Raw genomic sequence first — 18,732 nt, 5'->3', positions numbered from 1 at the left:
AAAATCCAAGATGCCAAGTGTGCCAAGAGTTAAGTTCATCACTGTAGATGCTAATGGCCCGCAGGTCTTACATCAACAGTCCTGCTATGTACTTATGTATTTGTGTTTGCCGGCGATTTATGGCGGATCCATTTATATCTTATATCTTATATCACGAAGGCAAACAGAGACAGTTGCCAGATGTCACATAAACCGGGAACCTGCTTTAAGCAAATACCGAACCAGTAAATTGTTTGGAGAACCCATCTCATGGTTTTCGTGACGGGAGTATCCGGGAGTCTTTTTAGATAACGCGCTGGGTATGGCGTTGTGCAAGTTTCAAAGATTTAACATAAGATCAAATATGTAACTCATTGTACTTTTTTCCAAGTCTAGCTCAATAAAGGAATAGATTCTTCGATTTTAGGGTACCAAGCTGATAGTCATATTTTTAAGAACATTAAAGATTTTGACTAACTTACATACGTAAACGTATTTTGCTTTTTTGATATACATATATGAGTGATTCTTTGTGAAACGTATCGAGATTTTCTTAATGGTAAAATGTAAAATGTAAAATCTTTTATTTTTCTCGTAATCGGCTATGGAAAGACAGATTTTTCTGCTTTTGAACCATGCCAATTGTTTCTTCCGTTCGCAGGATAAAAATGATTTTGTGTTTTCTTTTCAACGCGATTATACGGCGAAAGAGTGGTAACATTGACAAAATAGGTATGAGGTAAGCTATTGGAAGCAAGTGGCTTTGCAATCAATGTGGTACTGTCCACATACAAAAAAAATAAAAAAGTGGGGTGGCCGGGTTGACATGGAACGTCCCATATACGATTATTTTATATTACTTATTAGCTTTTTCTGACAGTTAACGACTACAAAAACGTACAAAAGAATTCATAGCTAATTCCTCAAGAGAGATCCCACTTTGAAACCAGTGGCATAAAATCCGTTAAATATGGGGCTTTCTGAGAAAAATATAATGGTATTTTTGCAGACTGGCCCTTTGGACGAAATCCTACTTTTAAACTTTAAAAACGCTATCGCTTGGTCATCTACGGTCTAATAAAATCTATTTTTTTCTCGTAATCGGCCATGGAAAGACAGATTTTTCTGATTTTGAACCATGCCAATTTATTCTTCCGTTCGCAGGATAAAAATAATTTTGTGTTTTCTTTTCAACGCGATTATACGGCGAAAGAGTGGTAACATTGACAAAATAGGTATGAGGTAAGCTATTGGAAGCAAGTGGCTTTGCAATCAATGTGGTACTGTCCATATACAAAAAAAAAAGTGGGGTGGCCGGGTTGACATGGAACGTCCCATATGTGATTTAATATTTCAGGTATGGTTTTCGTTTGCTTTTGGCCTTACACATATGTATGTTTGTAATATCATTCCTTTTTTTCGGTGTAGGGCCAGGGCAATCTGGATGGGGAATTAATGGTGCCGAGCCCCGAAGTAATGGCACGAGTCTGCGCTTAACTTTAATTAGTTGATCGCTCTACCATGACTTGACCTTTGCCAATGCCCTCTCCGCCCGAAAAAAACTGACCAAATGCAAATAAACAAAATGGGAAACTGAATAACTGAAATACTAACGAACAATGCACCCCACAACCAGCACATACGATCTCGGAAAAAATAAAATACAGACACGCACACCAGACAGCAATTCGCCTTTGAATAACTGCTGGTCTAGTCTATAGTCAGTTAAACTGTATTATAGTACATATATAGGCACACATACTCTCAGATGCAGAGCCAAATCAAGCTCGGCGAAAAAACATAAAATAAAAAAGAAATTTACTTTGGCAATCCGAAATTTATATACTCTTGCAGTTAAAACTGCATCATGCGATTACAATTTTAACCAAATAAATGCAACAGATTTGTATGTAAATAGCCCGATGACAATTACGTACATGATTTCTTTGTTCCATGTTTCAGTTACACTTATTTTTAAAAATGTAACAAATATTGTGTCATAGGCAATCATAGGCACATTTCTAGAAAAGCGAACGTATGCATGCCAATTTTCCTATAATAAAATATAGTTGTAGTATGTATTACTACTTTGGAAATTTGCTAAAGTCCGCTCAACTATGTTGCGTAAAAACGACCAGACAAACATGGCTCTACCCACCCCTCTAGTGATGCTAATCAAGAAGAATCAAGCTTCTAACTGAAAGTATAATACCCTCTGTAAGGGTGTAAAAATAGTGAGCTCGGTTTGGACTAAAACGCTTCAAGCACTGATTCAGAATCAGTTTAACGTCAACGTCGGCGGCATCAAGACAATATACACACAACAACACAAGCCAAACCATATCAACCAATTAAAAAAAAAACATAAATATAGAGGAAGAGAAGCAGAGATACTAATCGCAACATTTTCGACAGCGAACAAGGAACGAGAACGGAAACGATTACGAAAAGATCGAGATTAATGTCAGCGAGTACAAAGACGCGAGTAAACGCGGATCGTAACGAATTAAAACGGAACAAAACGGGAAGAAACGCAAAAAACGCTGCGTAACGGGATATGCCTTAGTGTTTTTGTTGTTGTGCCGTAACCTTTAAGTGAGAGTGTCAAGAGCAAGGTCCAGAACAAAAGAGATAGATACTGCAGTCGGACTTCTACTGCTCGAAACCCCTAATCTTAGACCTAATTAATCTGAACTTCGAAGTGTACTATATTTAAAATATGTTTATTTAAAGACTGCTTAGACTCACGAAACGAAATACAAAGGTTTCATAACCCCAGGAGAGTAACACAAAGTATTTTCTTTCCGGCGGTAAAAGGAAATAGATTTTTGTGTCTCGCCGATTACATGAGTTTACAAAATAAAATCGGTAAAATACTCCGGTAATATTTTTGGGCATACTTTATTTTTTCTTTCGAGTTCTGATAAACCAATTTGGGTCATCAAAAATTAATTTTACCGGTAATAGAATGCCTTCAAAACTTCACTATATAGTTCCAGTCGTAAACATAAAAGCAAGGTACCAACAAAGTTTGATAAAGTTGTTACAATTCATGAACAATTAAGGAAACTAAGAAGATTCTAAGCTCACACAACTACCAAAAGTTTAAACTTTTAGAGATTTGCCATGGTGCATAAAATGAGTATTTTTCGGATGTTGAAGCTTTATTGTCTCTCTGATACCTTACGTTATATACACTTGTACCACGAAAAATATCTAGATAATAGATAAAAATATTTTATTACACCCAAAAAAACTTGGTGAAAACGATGATCGATTTGATAAAATTTGACTTTTTGACAATTTTGACTTGATAAGCGGCATCACATCTCATCTTAGTAGGGCAGTTCAAATTTCGAATGTGTCTATCTCCTTTACACTCATGAATTCTTAATTAAATTTAATTTAATTTATTGCTTCTTCCTCTCTTTTTTGAAGTCAGAGAATCTTCGAGAGAGAGAAATCGGCTAAATTATATTATTTAATGTCATTTTACCAGTTTTCCATGGTAAAAACGATATGCATACAAATACTAGAAATGTACCATGCGCATATCGATGTCATCCCTTCGTGTTGTTTTATGTGTAAAAAACTATATGTGCTACAAGGTAACTATGTACATATGTACATTAGGGCGGTCCAAAAAATGAAATTCTTTTCTCACCCCTTAACATGGTATATTAAAGTATGCAACAAAAGTATGTGAAAACAAAACAAATTTTTTTCGAGATTTAGACCTTGCGAAACGTCTTCAAAGTTTGCTTTAAAATTACTCATACGACATGTATAACAGTTCGAATTTGGTCGAAAAAAATCGCTCCCCCATTTGTTGTCTTGTCAAATTATGAATTTCGTTGGAATAATTGGTAAAAAAAAGGAGAGCAAAACATCAACTGAATTGTTGATATCTATGCCACCTTGATCAGAAAAACTTTTTGATCGAAGGCAACAGTGCGTATGGGTGATAAACTTTGAAACCAATGTCAAAGTACCATCATCCAGTAAAAGCAGTAAAATTTGAAAGACCAAACTTTGTCTTTGTCTTTAATGACTGGAACTCTATGTATGAATGTACGTATGAAGGGCATACTCTTACCAGTAAAATTAGTCTTTGTTACCTAAATCGGTTAGCATAAACCGAAAATATGATAAAAAATTAGACCCAGAAAGAGGCCAATAACTTTTTTAAACCTAAAAAAATTGACCTCCTTTTCTTAATCGGGAAGGCCAAACTTTACCGCAAAACAAGCTTTCCATAATTTTTTTTAGAATCAAAAAAAGATCAGTATTTTACGTATTTTATTCCCTTGATCCGCGTTCTTTCTAAAATCGCAATTTTAATACAATTTAAAGAAAAATAATTAAAGTCATACAGTAAGATCTGTTTTTTACAGCTGCTTTGAAAAACAAATCGCCATCCACAAATCGTCCGACTTTCGAACGGAACGAGATGCAGAAGCGTCTTGTCGAGGTGTAATCGTGTGCGTGTGTGTGGGGTCTCGGTCCGTGCGTGGCAGTGTGTGTCAGGGCCTCAATTGCCGCCGTTCCGCCATCCGCCATCCGCCATTCACCACCCACAATTCCACCCACCAGGGAACTCAACGTGCCATTGTGGAACTGGATCTTTAGAACAAATTGAGATAACTCTCGCCGTCTCACTTAAGCCGAGCTGAAAAGAGACTGAAGCCAAAGGAAAAGAGATCATAGAAAATAAAGAAAAGCAAAAGAAACGTGAATAAAAGAAAGGCGCGGGAGGCGAGAGAAACGCGAAAAGAAAACGGCAAAGGAAAGAAAGAGAAAATCAACACCATTGAAGTGGGGATTGAGATTGCGCTTCATACAACGGCGCATCGCAGTTTACGAGTGTCCATCACCACTACAACACCGTGCAGCAATGGAAGACTATTGGGGTCTTAGCAGCACTACGGGTACATAGCCACTAACCTAACTAGCTAAAGACTAAGCTAAAACTAAGCTCCAAAATCAAGATAAGCTAGGCCCATCATATCCCACAATCAACCGACCAAAAGTGTGTCCTCTTAATCCATTAACACAAAAACAAAAAAACACGAAAAACTAAAAACAAAACGAGTCGAGAGGAAAAACAAAAGATCTAGAACTACAGATAATATTATAATTTACAACCACAAGTGTCCTCTTAACTAATTAACAAAACAAAAAAACATCCACCGTAGATTATGCAAATTTTTTTCTGTTGTTTTTAATGTTTTGTGAGACAGCGCAGTGGCGGCGACCAAAAAGAGAGAAACAAATTTAATAAATCAATTAAGTCTGGAATGAAACGGAATAATTTTAATGCAATGCAATTAAGTGTGTGTGTCGTGTAATAACGTCATAGGCCCCCATACATACACAGGGCTAAGCCGACGAAAACGATTTTTCCGCACGATTTCACGCATACTTATGTATAAGTATATTTATACATATATGTATGTATGCCCAAAATGGGTGTATATGTGCAGACCTCTTTATGCCCCCGCGAGTGCATGTGTGTATTCATGAGTGTGTGCGCGTAAACTAAGGCATATGGATCAATTGTCTAAATTGACTCATTAAGTGAATCTTAATGACATTTACTATGCACAGTGATAACCAACACGGTTTCTTACTTGCTTACTTTTCACTTTTTTTTGCTTTTCTTTTTTAGAGCTTTCTTTTAAATGTATTTATGTATAAGCTGTTTTTGGGTTATGTTTAAATTTTTTTCCCTAAAATTGAGTGACAGGTGGCGCATGTGCAGTGTTTAATGTATCTACAAAATCGGATGCACGGTGAGGCGTATGCGCAATGTCCTTTAGGGCCGGTTTCCCGAGTGCCGGCTAACATTTCTCGAACAGATAAAGTCCCTGCTAAGGCATTTTGGCTTTTTCGAGCAACAATGTGAGAGCTAACTTTGACAGGGACTCGGAGTCCCTGTTAAGCGTTTTCGACTCGATAGAATGACAGCTGATTCCCAAAGCCAACTAAGAAGAAGAAACGAAGTCACAGCTGACTATTCCTTTGATTCATGGTACAATTATAGAAGGTAGTCTCGTCGGCTGCCTAACCGTTCGGCTTTTAGTCCGTTAACGTGCTTGAGCGATATCGCTGTCCCTTTTATTCGCACGACTGTCAGTATCGTTAACGGACTACATTTTGCCGACGAGACTACCTTGTATAGTTGTACCATGCTTTGAATTATACCCAAACAGCTGATGAAATAATCGAAGCACGCCATTTATTGCGCTTTACAGCACAATTCTGTGAGTTAACAGCATTCTGTAATTGTTTCTCGTTCAGATAAATTTAAGCAGTCGAGAAAGCGGATTTGTTTTTACGAACAGTTTATCTGGTCTTTAAGTTTTTCGAACAGATAGCTATTAGGGACTTTGACAGGGACTCGAGAAACCGGCCCTTAACCAAGTAAAGAAAAAATACGACATAGTCGTCTTATTATCAGGTAAATGTTACACTGTTAGAAATTAATATCAGGGACCGTAAATAATCATTATTTAAAACTTTTATTCATGGTTTTAAACGTCAAAAATAACGTTCTTTTTACTCTTGTCCACAAAGTATATGCATTTCAACAAATCTGGAAAGCAAATTAACTGTTATTTGTTCATGTCTATAAAAGGCATAAAAACCAGTTAAATTGTTGATTAAAACTTGTAAAAACCTCAGTTGGCCTTTTAAAATAAAAATCTCAAATAATGATTATTTACGGTCCCTGATTAATATACCTATAGATTGCGCCGTAATACTTCTAACGCGAGCGAAACCTACCTCTACTGACAGTGACGTGACAGGTCATATAATCCTTTTTCACCTTTATTTCTAAATTCCTTTTTTAAAATTTGTACTAATTACAAAAATGTAGGTAAGTTGAGGCATTGTCAAAATAAATGCATCAATTCTCATTTCGATTCTACCACGAAAACTGTGAGCCCAACAGAGTTTAGCGATTTGTGGTCCTTTTTATACCCGTTACTCGTAGAGTAAAAGGGTATTTTGTATTCGTGCAAAAGTTTCCGACCCCATAAAGTATATATATTCTTGATCAGGGTCACTAGCCGAGTCGATCTAGCCATGTCCGTCTGTCTGTCTGTCTGTCCGTATGAACGCTGAGATCTCGGAAACTATAAAAGCTAGAAGATTGTAATTTTGCATGCAGATTCTAGGAGTTCCTACGCAGCGCAAGTTTGTTTAAAAATTTCAATATTTATGAAAGGTAAAAATGCAGTTTTATTGTGTTTATCAATACCTATCGAAATGTAGAAGAAATTTTTTAAATCAGACCATTCGTTAAAAAGTTACGGCGGATTAGCTGAGTAACGGGTATCTGATAGTCGGGGCACCCGACTATAGCGTTCTCTCTTGTTTTGTGTATATTTATACCTATCGAAATGTAGAAGACATTTTTCAAATCGAACCGTTCATTAATAAGACATACGCAATCAAAAAATTTGATATATCCATCTCCCTCGCACTTTCTTTAGCCGAGTGACGGGTATTAGATAGTCGGGACACCAACCCGACTGTAGCGGCAACCCCAAGTAGGCATGTAATAGTGAAAATCCAAATTGTAGCCATACAACATATCGACCCAGCCTACTCTATAGAGTTTGTTCTCTATGAAATTTGTACATTCGAAATCAGAACTATTTGTTTCAAAGCTCAAAAGCCTACTTAAAGCAATAACCCTATGCAACATCTAAAATTTACCTCCATGGATGCTATATTTTTGAATGCGTTACAAATTCCCAAGTTAAACTGTGTTTTCCAAAAAGTTCCCCGATGCCACGATTCTTAGCCCAAGGACCTCAAAGTTTGAAAAATGCTGAGATTGGGTAATTTTCCGGAGGTCTCAGATGCAAAACGGATTCATGGATACACTCTTTATTTTTCAAACCCTATACTTAGAATAATTTTAGGATTTTTTTAAGGCAGAAACATACTCTAGAAAACATAGTTAAAAACAAGAAAGGAAGTTAACTTCGGCTAGCCGAAGTTTATATATCCTTGCAGGTATGCCTACTTAAAATGTTGTTTTTACATTGTCAAAAATCAAAACGCCTACTTTCTACAAAGTTACAATAGTTTTTCTATTATTTTTTTGATTATTCCTATGGGAGCCATAAGATATAGTGGTCCGATCCGGCTCGTTCCGACATATGTACTACCTGCAATAGAAAAAAGACTTTTGGGAAAGTTTCATCACGATAGCTTTAAAACTGAGGGACTAGTTTGCATAGAAACGGACAGACGGACATGGCTAGATGAACTCTGCTATTGATGCTAATCAAGAATATATATACTTTATGTGGTCGGAAACGTCTCCTTCACTGCGTTGCAAACATCTGACTGAAATTATAATACCCTTTGCAAGGGTATAAACATAAAAGCAGCAGCTGTATGCTAGTCATAGTAGTAATAGTAGTGTAATAGTAATAGTAGTAGTGTTGCCGCCCTGTGTTTTTAAAAGTTTGTTGTATTAACTTTTCTTATCCAATTAGTCTAATAGTAAAACTTTAATCAATTCGATATTACCAGGAGAAGATAAATAATTATTAACCACATATACTACTTTATTCTGACTCAACACTCCTTACATTGTTATGGTAGTAAAAACTAACAGGGCAAAGACAAAAACCAAAAATTATAAGAAAATAATAACAAGCTAAAATTATACTTATAATGACCCCGGCAACAACATAAAAGCATTGAACATTATATCATTGAATTGGAAATAAAACCCGACCTTTTTTCACCTTTTTTGACCTGAACAAAATAGGTCAAGAGATGCTTGGCATATTCCTTAACCTTTTTTGTCCTAAAAACTGCATATTTCCGATATGCCATTATTATCTTAAAGCTTGTATTTTTATAAGTTTATTGATTTTTTTTTAGATTTTTCTGACCACAAAGAAAAAAAAACCAAAAATCCGATGTCTAGTAATCAAATACAAACATTGTAATTTTAAAAGGCGTTTTGATTCAAAATCAGGGACCGAAAATAATCGTTATTGAAAAATAAAAATCACTAAGAAGGAATTAAGCTACATACATATAGCTGCTATATTCCAAAAATTTTGTTGTTTCCTCCATGCTCTAAAAATTAAATAAACTTTTATTTCAGGATTTTTATGATAAAAATAAAATGTAATCGTTATTTGAGATTTTTATTTTTTGAAATCTCAAATTATCCTTACATGAGATTTTTATTTTTTCAAATCCCAAATAATCGTTAAATGGAATTTTTATTTTTTCAAATCCCAAAAACACTAGTTTACAAACGAAATGCTCCCCAGCAATTGATGGCAAATTCTGTTAGTTTTGGACCCCTAGATCACGAAAATAGCACTAATTTTTTTTTTCGATGGCACAGGTTTTTTTTTTAAAGATTTTTTAAAGTTTGAAATGTTTAATTTCTGAATTATTTATACCCTTGCAGAGGGTATTATGATTTCAGTCAGAAGAGTGCAACACAGTGAAGGAGACGTTTCCGACCCCATAAAGTATATATATTCTTGATCAGCATCACTAGACGAGTCGATCTAGCCATGTCCGTCTGTCCGTCTGACCGTCTGTCTGTTTCTACGCAAACTAGTCTCTCAGTTTTTGAGCTATCGGAATGAAACTTTCCCAAAAGTCTTCTTTCTATTGCAGGTACACACAAAAAAATTTGCTTGGTAAAATTGACCAACAAAGATAGTTACGTAACTATTAAAATAGTTCCGTGTATTTTGTTTTTGCTTTGGGTTTGTGTCTTTGCTAATTGTGTGTATTTTGTTGTTGTGAACTGACTATTTACTTAGTAGAATTGACAATTTTGCTGGTTGGGGCCTGTTTGACAATTATTACAGTTGATTTTACCAAGTTTTTTTTTGTGTGTAAATAACGCAAACCGGTATAATTCGTTTTTTTTTAAATAAATACGCAAGAAAATCGAAATGAAAATTTAATTTTAATAGTTGTGAAATTATTTTTTTTAATCAGTCTTCTTATAATGGAAAAAGTAATAACAACGAGTTTATTTTTGTTCCACTTATTTTAAATATTTAATATTTAAATTACCTACATTTGTTTTTTGAACATACAACAAAGTATTATACAAAATTTTAAACAAATTTTGTAGTGAAAATAAAAGTTTTGGCATGAGAAAATAAAATTATAAAGATTCAAAAATTACCTGAAATTGATTTAGTTTCTGTAAAATTCTTACCTTATTTATGTATCTGTTTGCATATTTTTTTGGGAAAATAATTATTTAATCTAGGTAGATATTAAATTAATTTTTCTTGGTATTAATCGACTAATACATTTGTTTTCGTAAGTAGGGGATGCTTTAGGAAATGTATTTAGTTTTTTTTATCGCGTTTGTCAATAAATTTATTTTAACTTCCCGAACTATTCTGTTCATAATACCCAAACAAAAAAACCGATTTAAAAAAAAAATACATTTTAGTTAAACATAATTAAAAGTACATACAGTGGCGTGCAAGTCTGAGTACATGCTTGCAACTATTGACTTTGTTTACGCATTAAAAAGTTGTTAGTAAAGGAAATGAATCCAAATTTTTTGTGTTTATGCTTTGAAAATTTATTAACAAATTCGTTTACAAAATATAACAAAAAAAACTAATTGGTCTTATTAAGAAATAAAAAACAAAATAAGCTCGCAATTTTTTATGAAAGTCAAATTTAAAACTTTTTTACTGGGGCTTAAAACAAAAATGTTTTGATGCAAAGTTTTTCCCCAAGAAAAATTAAAAATTAGTAAAATTTTACTGAGATCTTTCCATTCAAAAAATCATAAAAAATACAAGGAAAAATATTTTGAAATTTTTTTTTTGCAGTTATTATTAATTTTGCTTGGGAAAAAAACTTTGCATCAAAACATTGTGTTTTAAGCCCCAAAAAAGGTTAAAATTTGACTTTTATAAAAAATTGGGAGTTTATTTTGTTTTTTATTTCTTAATGAGACCAATTAGTTTTTTTTATATTTTGTATACGAATTTGTTAATAAATATTCAAAGAATAAACACAAAAAATTTAGATTTTTTTCCTTTACTAACAACTTTTTAATGCGTAAACAAAGTCAATAGTGGCAAGCATGTACTCAGACTTGCACGCCACTGTAAGTTATACCATTTATTACGGATTCAACAGAAACTATGGTACCAATATCTAGTAATTTGCATCGTTTCTATTTTTTCGACAGGCAAAAACTTAGTTTTATTTGTTTGCAAAAGTAGTAGAAAAATATAGATTTTTTTATTAAAAAGATACTTAAATGAATGTTAGATAAAAAATTATTTTAAAAACATGTAGTTAAATTAAGTAAAAAATATTTCAAAGAAACTAACAAAAGATATCGTTTCTATTATTTCTTCCATTACTGTAGCTGCCATAGGAACGACCTGCAATAGGAAAAAATAAATTATTAATCAATAAATATTCACAAACTAAAATCAATGGATAACTAGGGGGAATAACAAAAAGATCCAGATCATATTGATCAAAATTAATGGCTAAATGAGAGTATAAACCTAAAACCCAAGAGAACAAAATGTGAATACACTTTGTACAGCGCCTCACGTGATTCTTCCGTGCGCAGCTGGTAGAATGGTTGACTGCAAACTGTTAAGTAAGGGGTTCGATTCCCGCATTCTTGGTCGCAAGAAGCTTTTCTCAAAATAGTAAGTTTTTTCATTTTTGTATTTATAATTTATATTGTAATATTAACTATTATTTCAGTTCCGATTTGAAACTAAAAGTGCATTTATGTCAGCGGTCGGCAGCGTCCTATTAAGTGAGAATAGGGTTTTGTTCTGCCCAGCTGCTGCTCGCTCACGTACACTGTAGAACAGCGGTCTGCACACACACATCGATGAGCTGCCCAGTGCAAATTACTCACACAAATAAAAAACAAAATGTCAACGTATGTGTGTGCCGACCGCTGAGTACAATCATTGTGTTTAAATCAGCGGTCAGCAGCTTCCCATTAAATAGAAAAGGGAATAGCTCTGCTCGAGATCGGCCGAACACATTCAATGTAGAACAGCTGTGTGCACACACACATCGATAAGCTGCCCCTTGCAAAATACTCACAAAAATAAAAAAAGGCATTGGAAATCTGAGCTGACCTGACACTATGCACTATGAGGCTTTTGACCACTTTTGTTGGCCAGAAATGTTGAAAATGTTGTTGGAATATGTACGGAAGACCATACAAAAATGTTACGTTTCAGCTGTTCCAAATGAAATTAAAAAATTAAGTACAATTAAAAATTAGACGGTATTTTTTCTTATAATACATTTATACATTTCACTCCCAAAACTTCAATTCGATCAGACCAATACTTTAGGATATATCGTTCTTGAAAGTTTTATTCTTCTGGGCGTTTAGCCTGCCTACGTATTTCAATCGAGTTTTTCTCGTGTTTTCATGACCGTCACGAAAATCTTCTTCTTCCCTATCACCACTGACAAACGTTCTCTTTGTACTTTTCTTTCCTCTCTTCGCTCTGCGCTCAAATTTATATTTCTGATCGAAAAATATAAAACTCAAAAATAATGAATATTTTCGATTTTTATATTTTTTGATCAAAAATAAAACTCACTTGGATGCCACGGGTTTTCTATACCGATTTTGGACGTTCTTTTTACATAGTCCTATAAAACGAGTGCAGACGCACCACCCCTGACAAAAAGAAGCTTGAACTTGGCCTCTGCCAAGTTTTTGTATATGTATTAAAACATGGATTTCAGTTGAAATGCTCTTTATATATATTATTTATACACACAAAGAAAAAACTTGGTAAAATCAACTGTAATAACACTGGTCGACAAAAAAAAGCCCAAGAATAAAAGCAACCAATCCTGAAAGGATTTTAGCTGTAGATTACTACCTCATACTTGGAAACTTTCCATCACGTCGAAGTTTTGAGAAATCCGTGGTCAAAGTTTAAAATTTTTGATTTTTAGGCACTTTTTGCGACCTAATAGTAATAGCCCAGAGCCAAAATTTAGCGGAAAAGGTACTTTGAACCTTTAACTTTAAGATTGTCCAATCACAAAGTTATAGTTATGCAACTGTAAAAAAGGGTAGAATGTGCCTGATCCATAAATTCTAGTTAATTTACTATTTTTATAGTAAATATACAATTATTTATAGTTATTTCACAGTAATTTATAAGAAATATTAAAAAGGTAGTTGTATAATTACCTTTTCCAAAAGTAACTTTATCCTACACCTCCTAAAGGTGCGGGTTGCACTTGACTTCCGCCTAGTGTGGAGTAAATTAAAGACTTTAGACAGAACATAAGTCTTAATAACTCAGAATCTGACTTGGGCTTGGTTCATGAAGGGCTAGACCCAGTTGGGAATTATAAAAAAGGCATCGCAGAAGATTTGTAAAATTACTGTTGCATACTTTTACACTAAAGAAGTTACGTTACGCAAAACAAAAACAAATACACGGACGACTATTTTTATTGTTAAAGTACTATTTTTTATAGTTACTGAACTATCTACATTGGTTCATTTTTACCAAGCTAATTTTATTGTGTGTTCAATGTACATACAACAAACATTTTTGTGTGGGCGTAGCAAGCAAGCGTAAAGTCAAAATAAAAGGCTGAGCAAACTGTCAGAGCTACAATTTTTAAAGTACCTACAGTGAAGGGAAAATAAACAAATTAAATGTTTTGTAGCTAATGCAGCGTTAGATTCGCTTTATTTCTGCCTAAATTATTGGCTTAGGTGCAGGTAAACCCATTTCCAAAAGATACGGAGATAGCACCAAGTAAGACTAACTAACTACAAATGGGATATACACACAGAAAAGCCACAAAGCTGGGTTCGTTTTAAAAATGTATCTTTAAACGAAACACAAAAGTCATATTAAAACGCATTGTCACACTGATTTTCGTTACTTATAGTCCAAAATCAACTTACATATGGGTACACACATGGATTGTACAAATCTCTTTGTGTATGTTGAGAAGCGTTGTAGTAAAAGTCTTTCTACACACAAAAAAATTTGCTTGGTAAAATTGACCAACAAAGATAGTTACGTAACTATTAAAATAGTTACGTGTACTTTGTTTTTGCTTTGGGTTTGTGTCTTTGCTAATTGTGCGTATTTTGTGAATGAAATGAAATTTTTCAAAATATTTTTCCTTGTATTTTTTATGATTTTTTGAAAATAGCTATTTTAGCCGCTTTTTCTTCATTTTCATACAAAATTTTACTGAGATGTCTCCATTCAAAAAATCATAAAAAATACAAGGAAAAATATTTTGAAAATTTTTTTTTGCAGTTATTACTAATTTTGATTGGGGAACAACTTTGCATCAAAACATTTTTGTTTTAGGCCCCAGAAAAAAAGTTGAAAATTTGACTTTCGCAAAATTTGCTCACTTTTCAAAGGGGTCTTAATGGGTTAAGAACATTTTTGTGTCATTTAAACGGAATTAATGTGCTCTTTCCATAGGTGCCAAAAGTTTATATTATAAGTTTAAAATATAAGTACAGTTAACATTAACATTTGTGAAAATACTTTTGACCACCCCTGTATATTTATACCTATCGAAATGTAGAAGACATTTTTCAAATGGGACCATTCATTAAAAAGTTATACGCAATCAAAATTGTTTATATATCTATCTCCCTCGCACTCCCTTTAGCTGACGTACGATTATTAGATATTCGGGACACCAACCCGAGTACAGCGTTCTCTCTTGTTTTTTTATTTTATTTTCGGTTTCACTTGTTTATTTTAGAGTTTGAACTTAGTTAATTGTGACGTTTGCAAAATTAACATATTTTATTTCCCAAATCTTGAGACTTTATATTTCCAAAATTTTAGGAATTCGATACATTTTAATGCCTTGTTTATGCGTCGCTCATTCAATTAAAGTTAACTTAATTTACTGTGATTCAATGTTTTGCTGATTGTTAGCCACGATAAATTGATTATCATTAACGCTCGTCTTTCTCTCCTGCCCATTCCCTGTCGTTGGGTCAGTCGCTATAACAACGGAACGCTGTAAATGTTTATTAAGCATTATTGCATTATGCGGGTTGACGGTTATAAAATGCGTTTGTCTCAATTGACCCCGGACTCCGACTGTCTGCATCCCTCAATCTTCGTCTGCATATGCGCTGTCATTCCTTGTTTTAAGTACATATGTATCTATATCTATATCTTCGCAAGCTAACTCCGACTTCACACTGGGGTCCATCGCATACTTAAAAAAAAGCATGTTCCCGTAAAATCGATATGGCCATGTAAATTTCGGGTCATGCAAAACCATTTAATTTTTACATTAAATGCTCTTTTCGACCAGGTCAAATTTACCTGGGTGTATAAACAAGCACATAAAAAACAAAAAAAGGGGGCTAGCTTCGGCCAGCCGAAGTTTATATACCCTTTTAGATCATTCATATTAAATGACACACTAAACCAAGAACAGAAGTTAACTTCGGCAGGCCAAAGTTTGTATACCCTTGCAGTTCAAATACATACTTACCTTCTTTGAGAGCTTTATCGCGATGGGTCCTGTTCAGGTATATCAGAGGTATATTGGCCATTTGTATACCCTTGCAGAGGATATTATGATTTCAGTCAGAAGTTTGCAACGCAGTGAAAAAGATGTTTCCGACCCCATAAAGTATATACACTCAAAATAAAATCAACCCTAACGTCAAGGAAATCGCCCTACTTTTGTCTTCAAGACAAGCTCGCCCTAAATTTTAGGGTCACATTTTTCTATATTTTTGATTTTTTTTGACGTCATATTTCTAAATTTTAGGGTAATTTTACTAAATTTAAGGGCAAAAATTTCTAAAAAGTAGGAAATTTTCCTAAAAAATAGAAATTAAAAACAAAACAAAAAAACATGTTCAATCATGATTTTTTTTTGAATATACGTTTATATTATGTACTCCTCCCTATATACATACATATGCAGGCGTTGTGAGTCTTGTATATTGTGAATGTTAAAGGTTATGTATTTATTATTATGTATTTGCGCTTGGATTTCTTATCTAACCAAAGCCAAATGTTGTTGTAAATGTGGACTACGGGACTGCGGAAGATTGGGAATGTAGAAATTATGATTAGTTAATATTTTATCTTCATGAAATATTATATCATAATATATTTTATCTTCCGTCGGTGAGAATCGAACCCGGGTCTCCCGCGCGAGGAGCGAACGGCCTACATACTGGGCCATTGTAGCACTTAAATTTGCTGTGGCAAACCGAGCATTGTATGTAAAGGGTCAAGCAGAGAATACATTTTAATACTAATTGCATAATTTTGACCATTCGCGTTTTACTTATTTACATACATATATACTTCTGTATATATTTATGCTATCGCAATTTATATTATGTGTAGTATATAGTAAATAGCTAAATATAAACCAAATTATTTTCGGTTTACCGCTTGCCATCAATAAAAAAAAAGGAATAAAAAAAAGAGTAAAAAAACTAATTTAAAAAAAAACTTAAAAAAAACTTTAAAAAAAAACTTAAAAAATAGTTTGCTCTGGGACTCGAACCAGGGTCGATTCGATTTCTAACCAAGCGCTTTAACCGTCTGCGCTACGAGTACAGCCGCCCGGCATCTGACAAGTTCTGGTATTGAACATTTTGGTGTGCCAGAGCATGTGAAAACAACTATTTCTATTTTTTAGAAAAACTTTCTACTTTTTAGAAAATGTTTCTATTATTTAGGGTTAGCTTAATTTTAGGGTTAGGGCACTCATTTTTAGAAAAAGTGTTGCCAAAATATTTTATTATTTTCGTTTGCCTTTCTATTTTTCAGAAAATTATTTCTAAGTTTAAGGGCATTTTTTCTAGATTTTAGGGTGATTTTAGTTCATGGTAACCATTTTCTACATTTAAGAAATACTTCCTGGATTTAAGAAAAACTTTCTTACTTAAGAAAAATTTCCTTAGATTTAGAAATTACTTTCTTGTATTTAGAAAAAAGAAATTTTAATGGCGATTTTCTAAAATTTAGGGTTAAATTTATTTTGAGTGTATATTGTATTCGTGCAAAAGTATGTAACAGGGAGAATGAAGCGTTTCCGACCCAATAAAGTATATATATTCTTGATCAGGGTCACTAGCCGAGTCGATATAGCCGAGTCGATATAGCCATGTCTGTCTGTCTGTCCATCCGTATGAACGCTGAGATCCCAAAACCACTAAAAAAATAGAAAGTTGGGATTACCCACACATATTCTTGGGCTTCCTACGCAGCGCAAGTTTATCACTATGGACGGCCGTCCATGTAGTGAGTGTCCGAAGGCGACTACTATATATAGCCGCAGAATTGAAAATTTGCTGTTATGGTCCGATCATAATGAGTGATACACGTATCGAAAGGTATCGCAAAAACTAACAGGATTGTATTCCAAGACTTTTAGAAAATCAATTGGCTTGGGAGAGAGAGCGGTGAAAGTGAAAAAGCTTAATTTGTTGGGGCCGGTGGGGACAAATGCCCCCTCGCAATCAAATCAGACGCTTCGTTCAAAAGTTATAGCCAAAAGAAGATTTTCTTCTTCTTCCCAAAATGAAAATTTAATTTTGTTTGTCGGTTTGTCTGTCTGTCCAAAAACGTTGGTTTAAAGTCCTGGAAATTTTATATGGTGTTAAACAGCTCGATATAAAAACATTAGTTACACCACTTTTAGAAAAACTGTCTAGTTTAGCGGGAAACAGCTATAAATGGCTAAATTTCGTAAGCCCATTAGGCACGATCTATTCTTCGATGAATGCAGTTCTTGTAAACAGTTTTGTACTTAATTTTGACACTGTAATATAACTGAGATACACGCGACCTTCCTCTGCTCATGGGCATTTTTTACGCTTTTTAAAACTAACGAAAAATGTTATGGAACAGAACAACTGATCTGTTATGTAATAGGACTGTCAATCCTACATGTATATTAGCTTCTTCTCTGGGGAATGGTTTTTGAATATTTCAGAATTTCCATTTAATTTTGCCTTAGAAACACTCTGCAAGGACATATAAGCTTTGGCTTTCTTTATTGCTTTTAAAATAAAGTAGAAATCTTTAAAATTTATTCTGAACAAATTTCCAGTTATAGTTTGAATTATTGGTAGCCCCCCGCTAATCCCCTGCGTTAATCGACAGACCAAAAACTCAGAGTCCGATGATTTCGATTGAAACATACGACGAACAAAACACAATTTGTGTGATTGGGTCAGGCATACAATAGCGCTTCATATGCTTGAGTGATTACTGGCTTGGGCTTTCTAATTACACTGAACTACATTTTTACTGTTATGGAGCGTGCCCTTATTTTTTTTTTGTGGAGCCGTTTAGCCATATTAGTTCAATTTGTACCGTATATTTTAGTTAGATCTATAACCTGCTTGAAATTTTGACTGCTTTGTTGTAAATATTGACAAAAGGTAATGAAATGCTTTAGGAAATTCTCGTTAAGAGATTGCACTTTCAGATAAAAGAGAAATTTTAATTGATTTTCAAGATATCGCTGTTATAGAAATTGAAATTTGTTTACAAAAGGGTCCCATTTACCATGTTGCGCTGTGCTATTTTATATATATGACGACGTACGGTCACCTCAGTGTCTATGTATAAATCTCCAAATCTTCCCCGACCTGCCCATGGCATCCATCAACTCATGCCGCTCAATCGATGGCTATTATGAGTGTTATTGTGGCTGCCTTTACGCGTTGGGTTT

At 34.0% G+C, this 18,732-nt stretch overlaps 1 protein-coding gene across 3 annotated transcripts in view; it reads left to right on the top strand.

Moving 5' to 3' along the window:
• Positions 1-2,273: 2,273 nt before the first annotated feature.
• The window catches only part of zyd (sodium/potassium/calcium exchanger zydeco), a 24,928-nt gene continuing 8,469 nt past the window's right edge, over positions 2,274-18,732 (top strand). For 2 of the 3 annotated variants that reach the window (XM_070218771.1, XM_070218770.1), the window contains exons 1-2: positions 2,274-2,847; positions 4,374-4,907. In XM_070218771.1, coding sequence (XP_070074872.1) covers positions 4,874-4,907 — 34 coding nt within the window. In that variant the 5' untranslated portion in view covers positions 2,274-2,847; positions 4,374-4,873. The remainder of the gene's footprint in view (positions 2,848-4,373; positions 4,908-18,732) is intronic. The other variant, XM_017153795.3, reaches the window with a different exon arrangement.

This window comes from Drosophila takahashii, chromosome X (genome assembly GCF_030179915.1).
Source record: "Drosophila takahashii strain IR98-3 E-12201 chromosome X, DtakHiC1v2, whole genome shotgun sequence".
NCBI classification, from domain to species: Eukaryota; Metazoa; Arthropoda; class Insecta; order Diptera; family Drosophilidae; genus Drosophila; species Drosophila takahashii.
The sequence above is the reverse complement of the archived record's forward strand: the minus strand, read 5'-3'. Positions and strand labels throughout refer to the sequence as shown.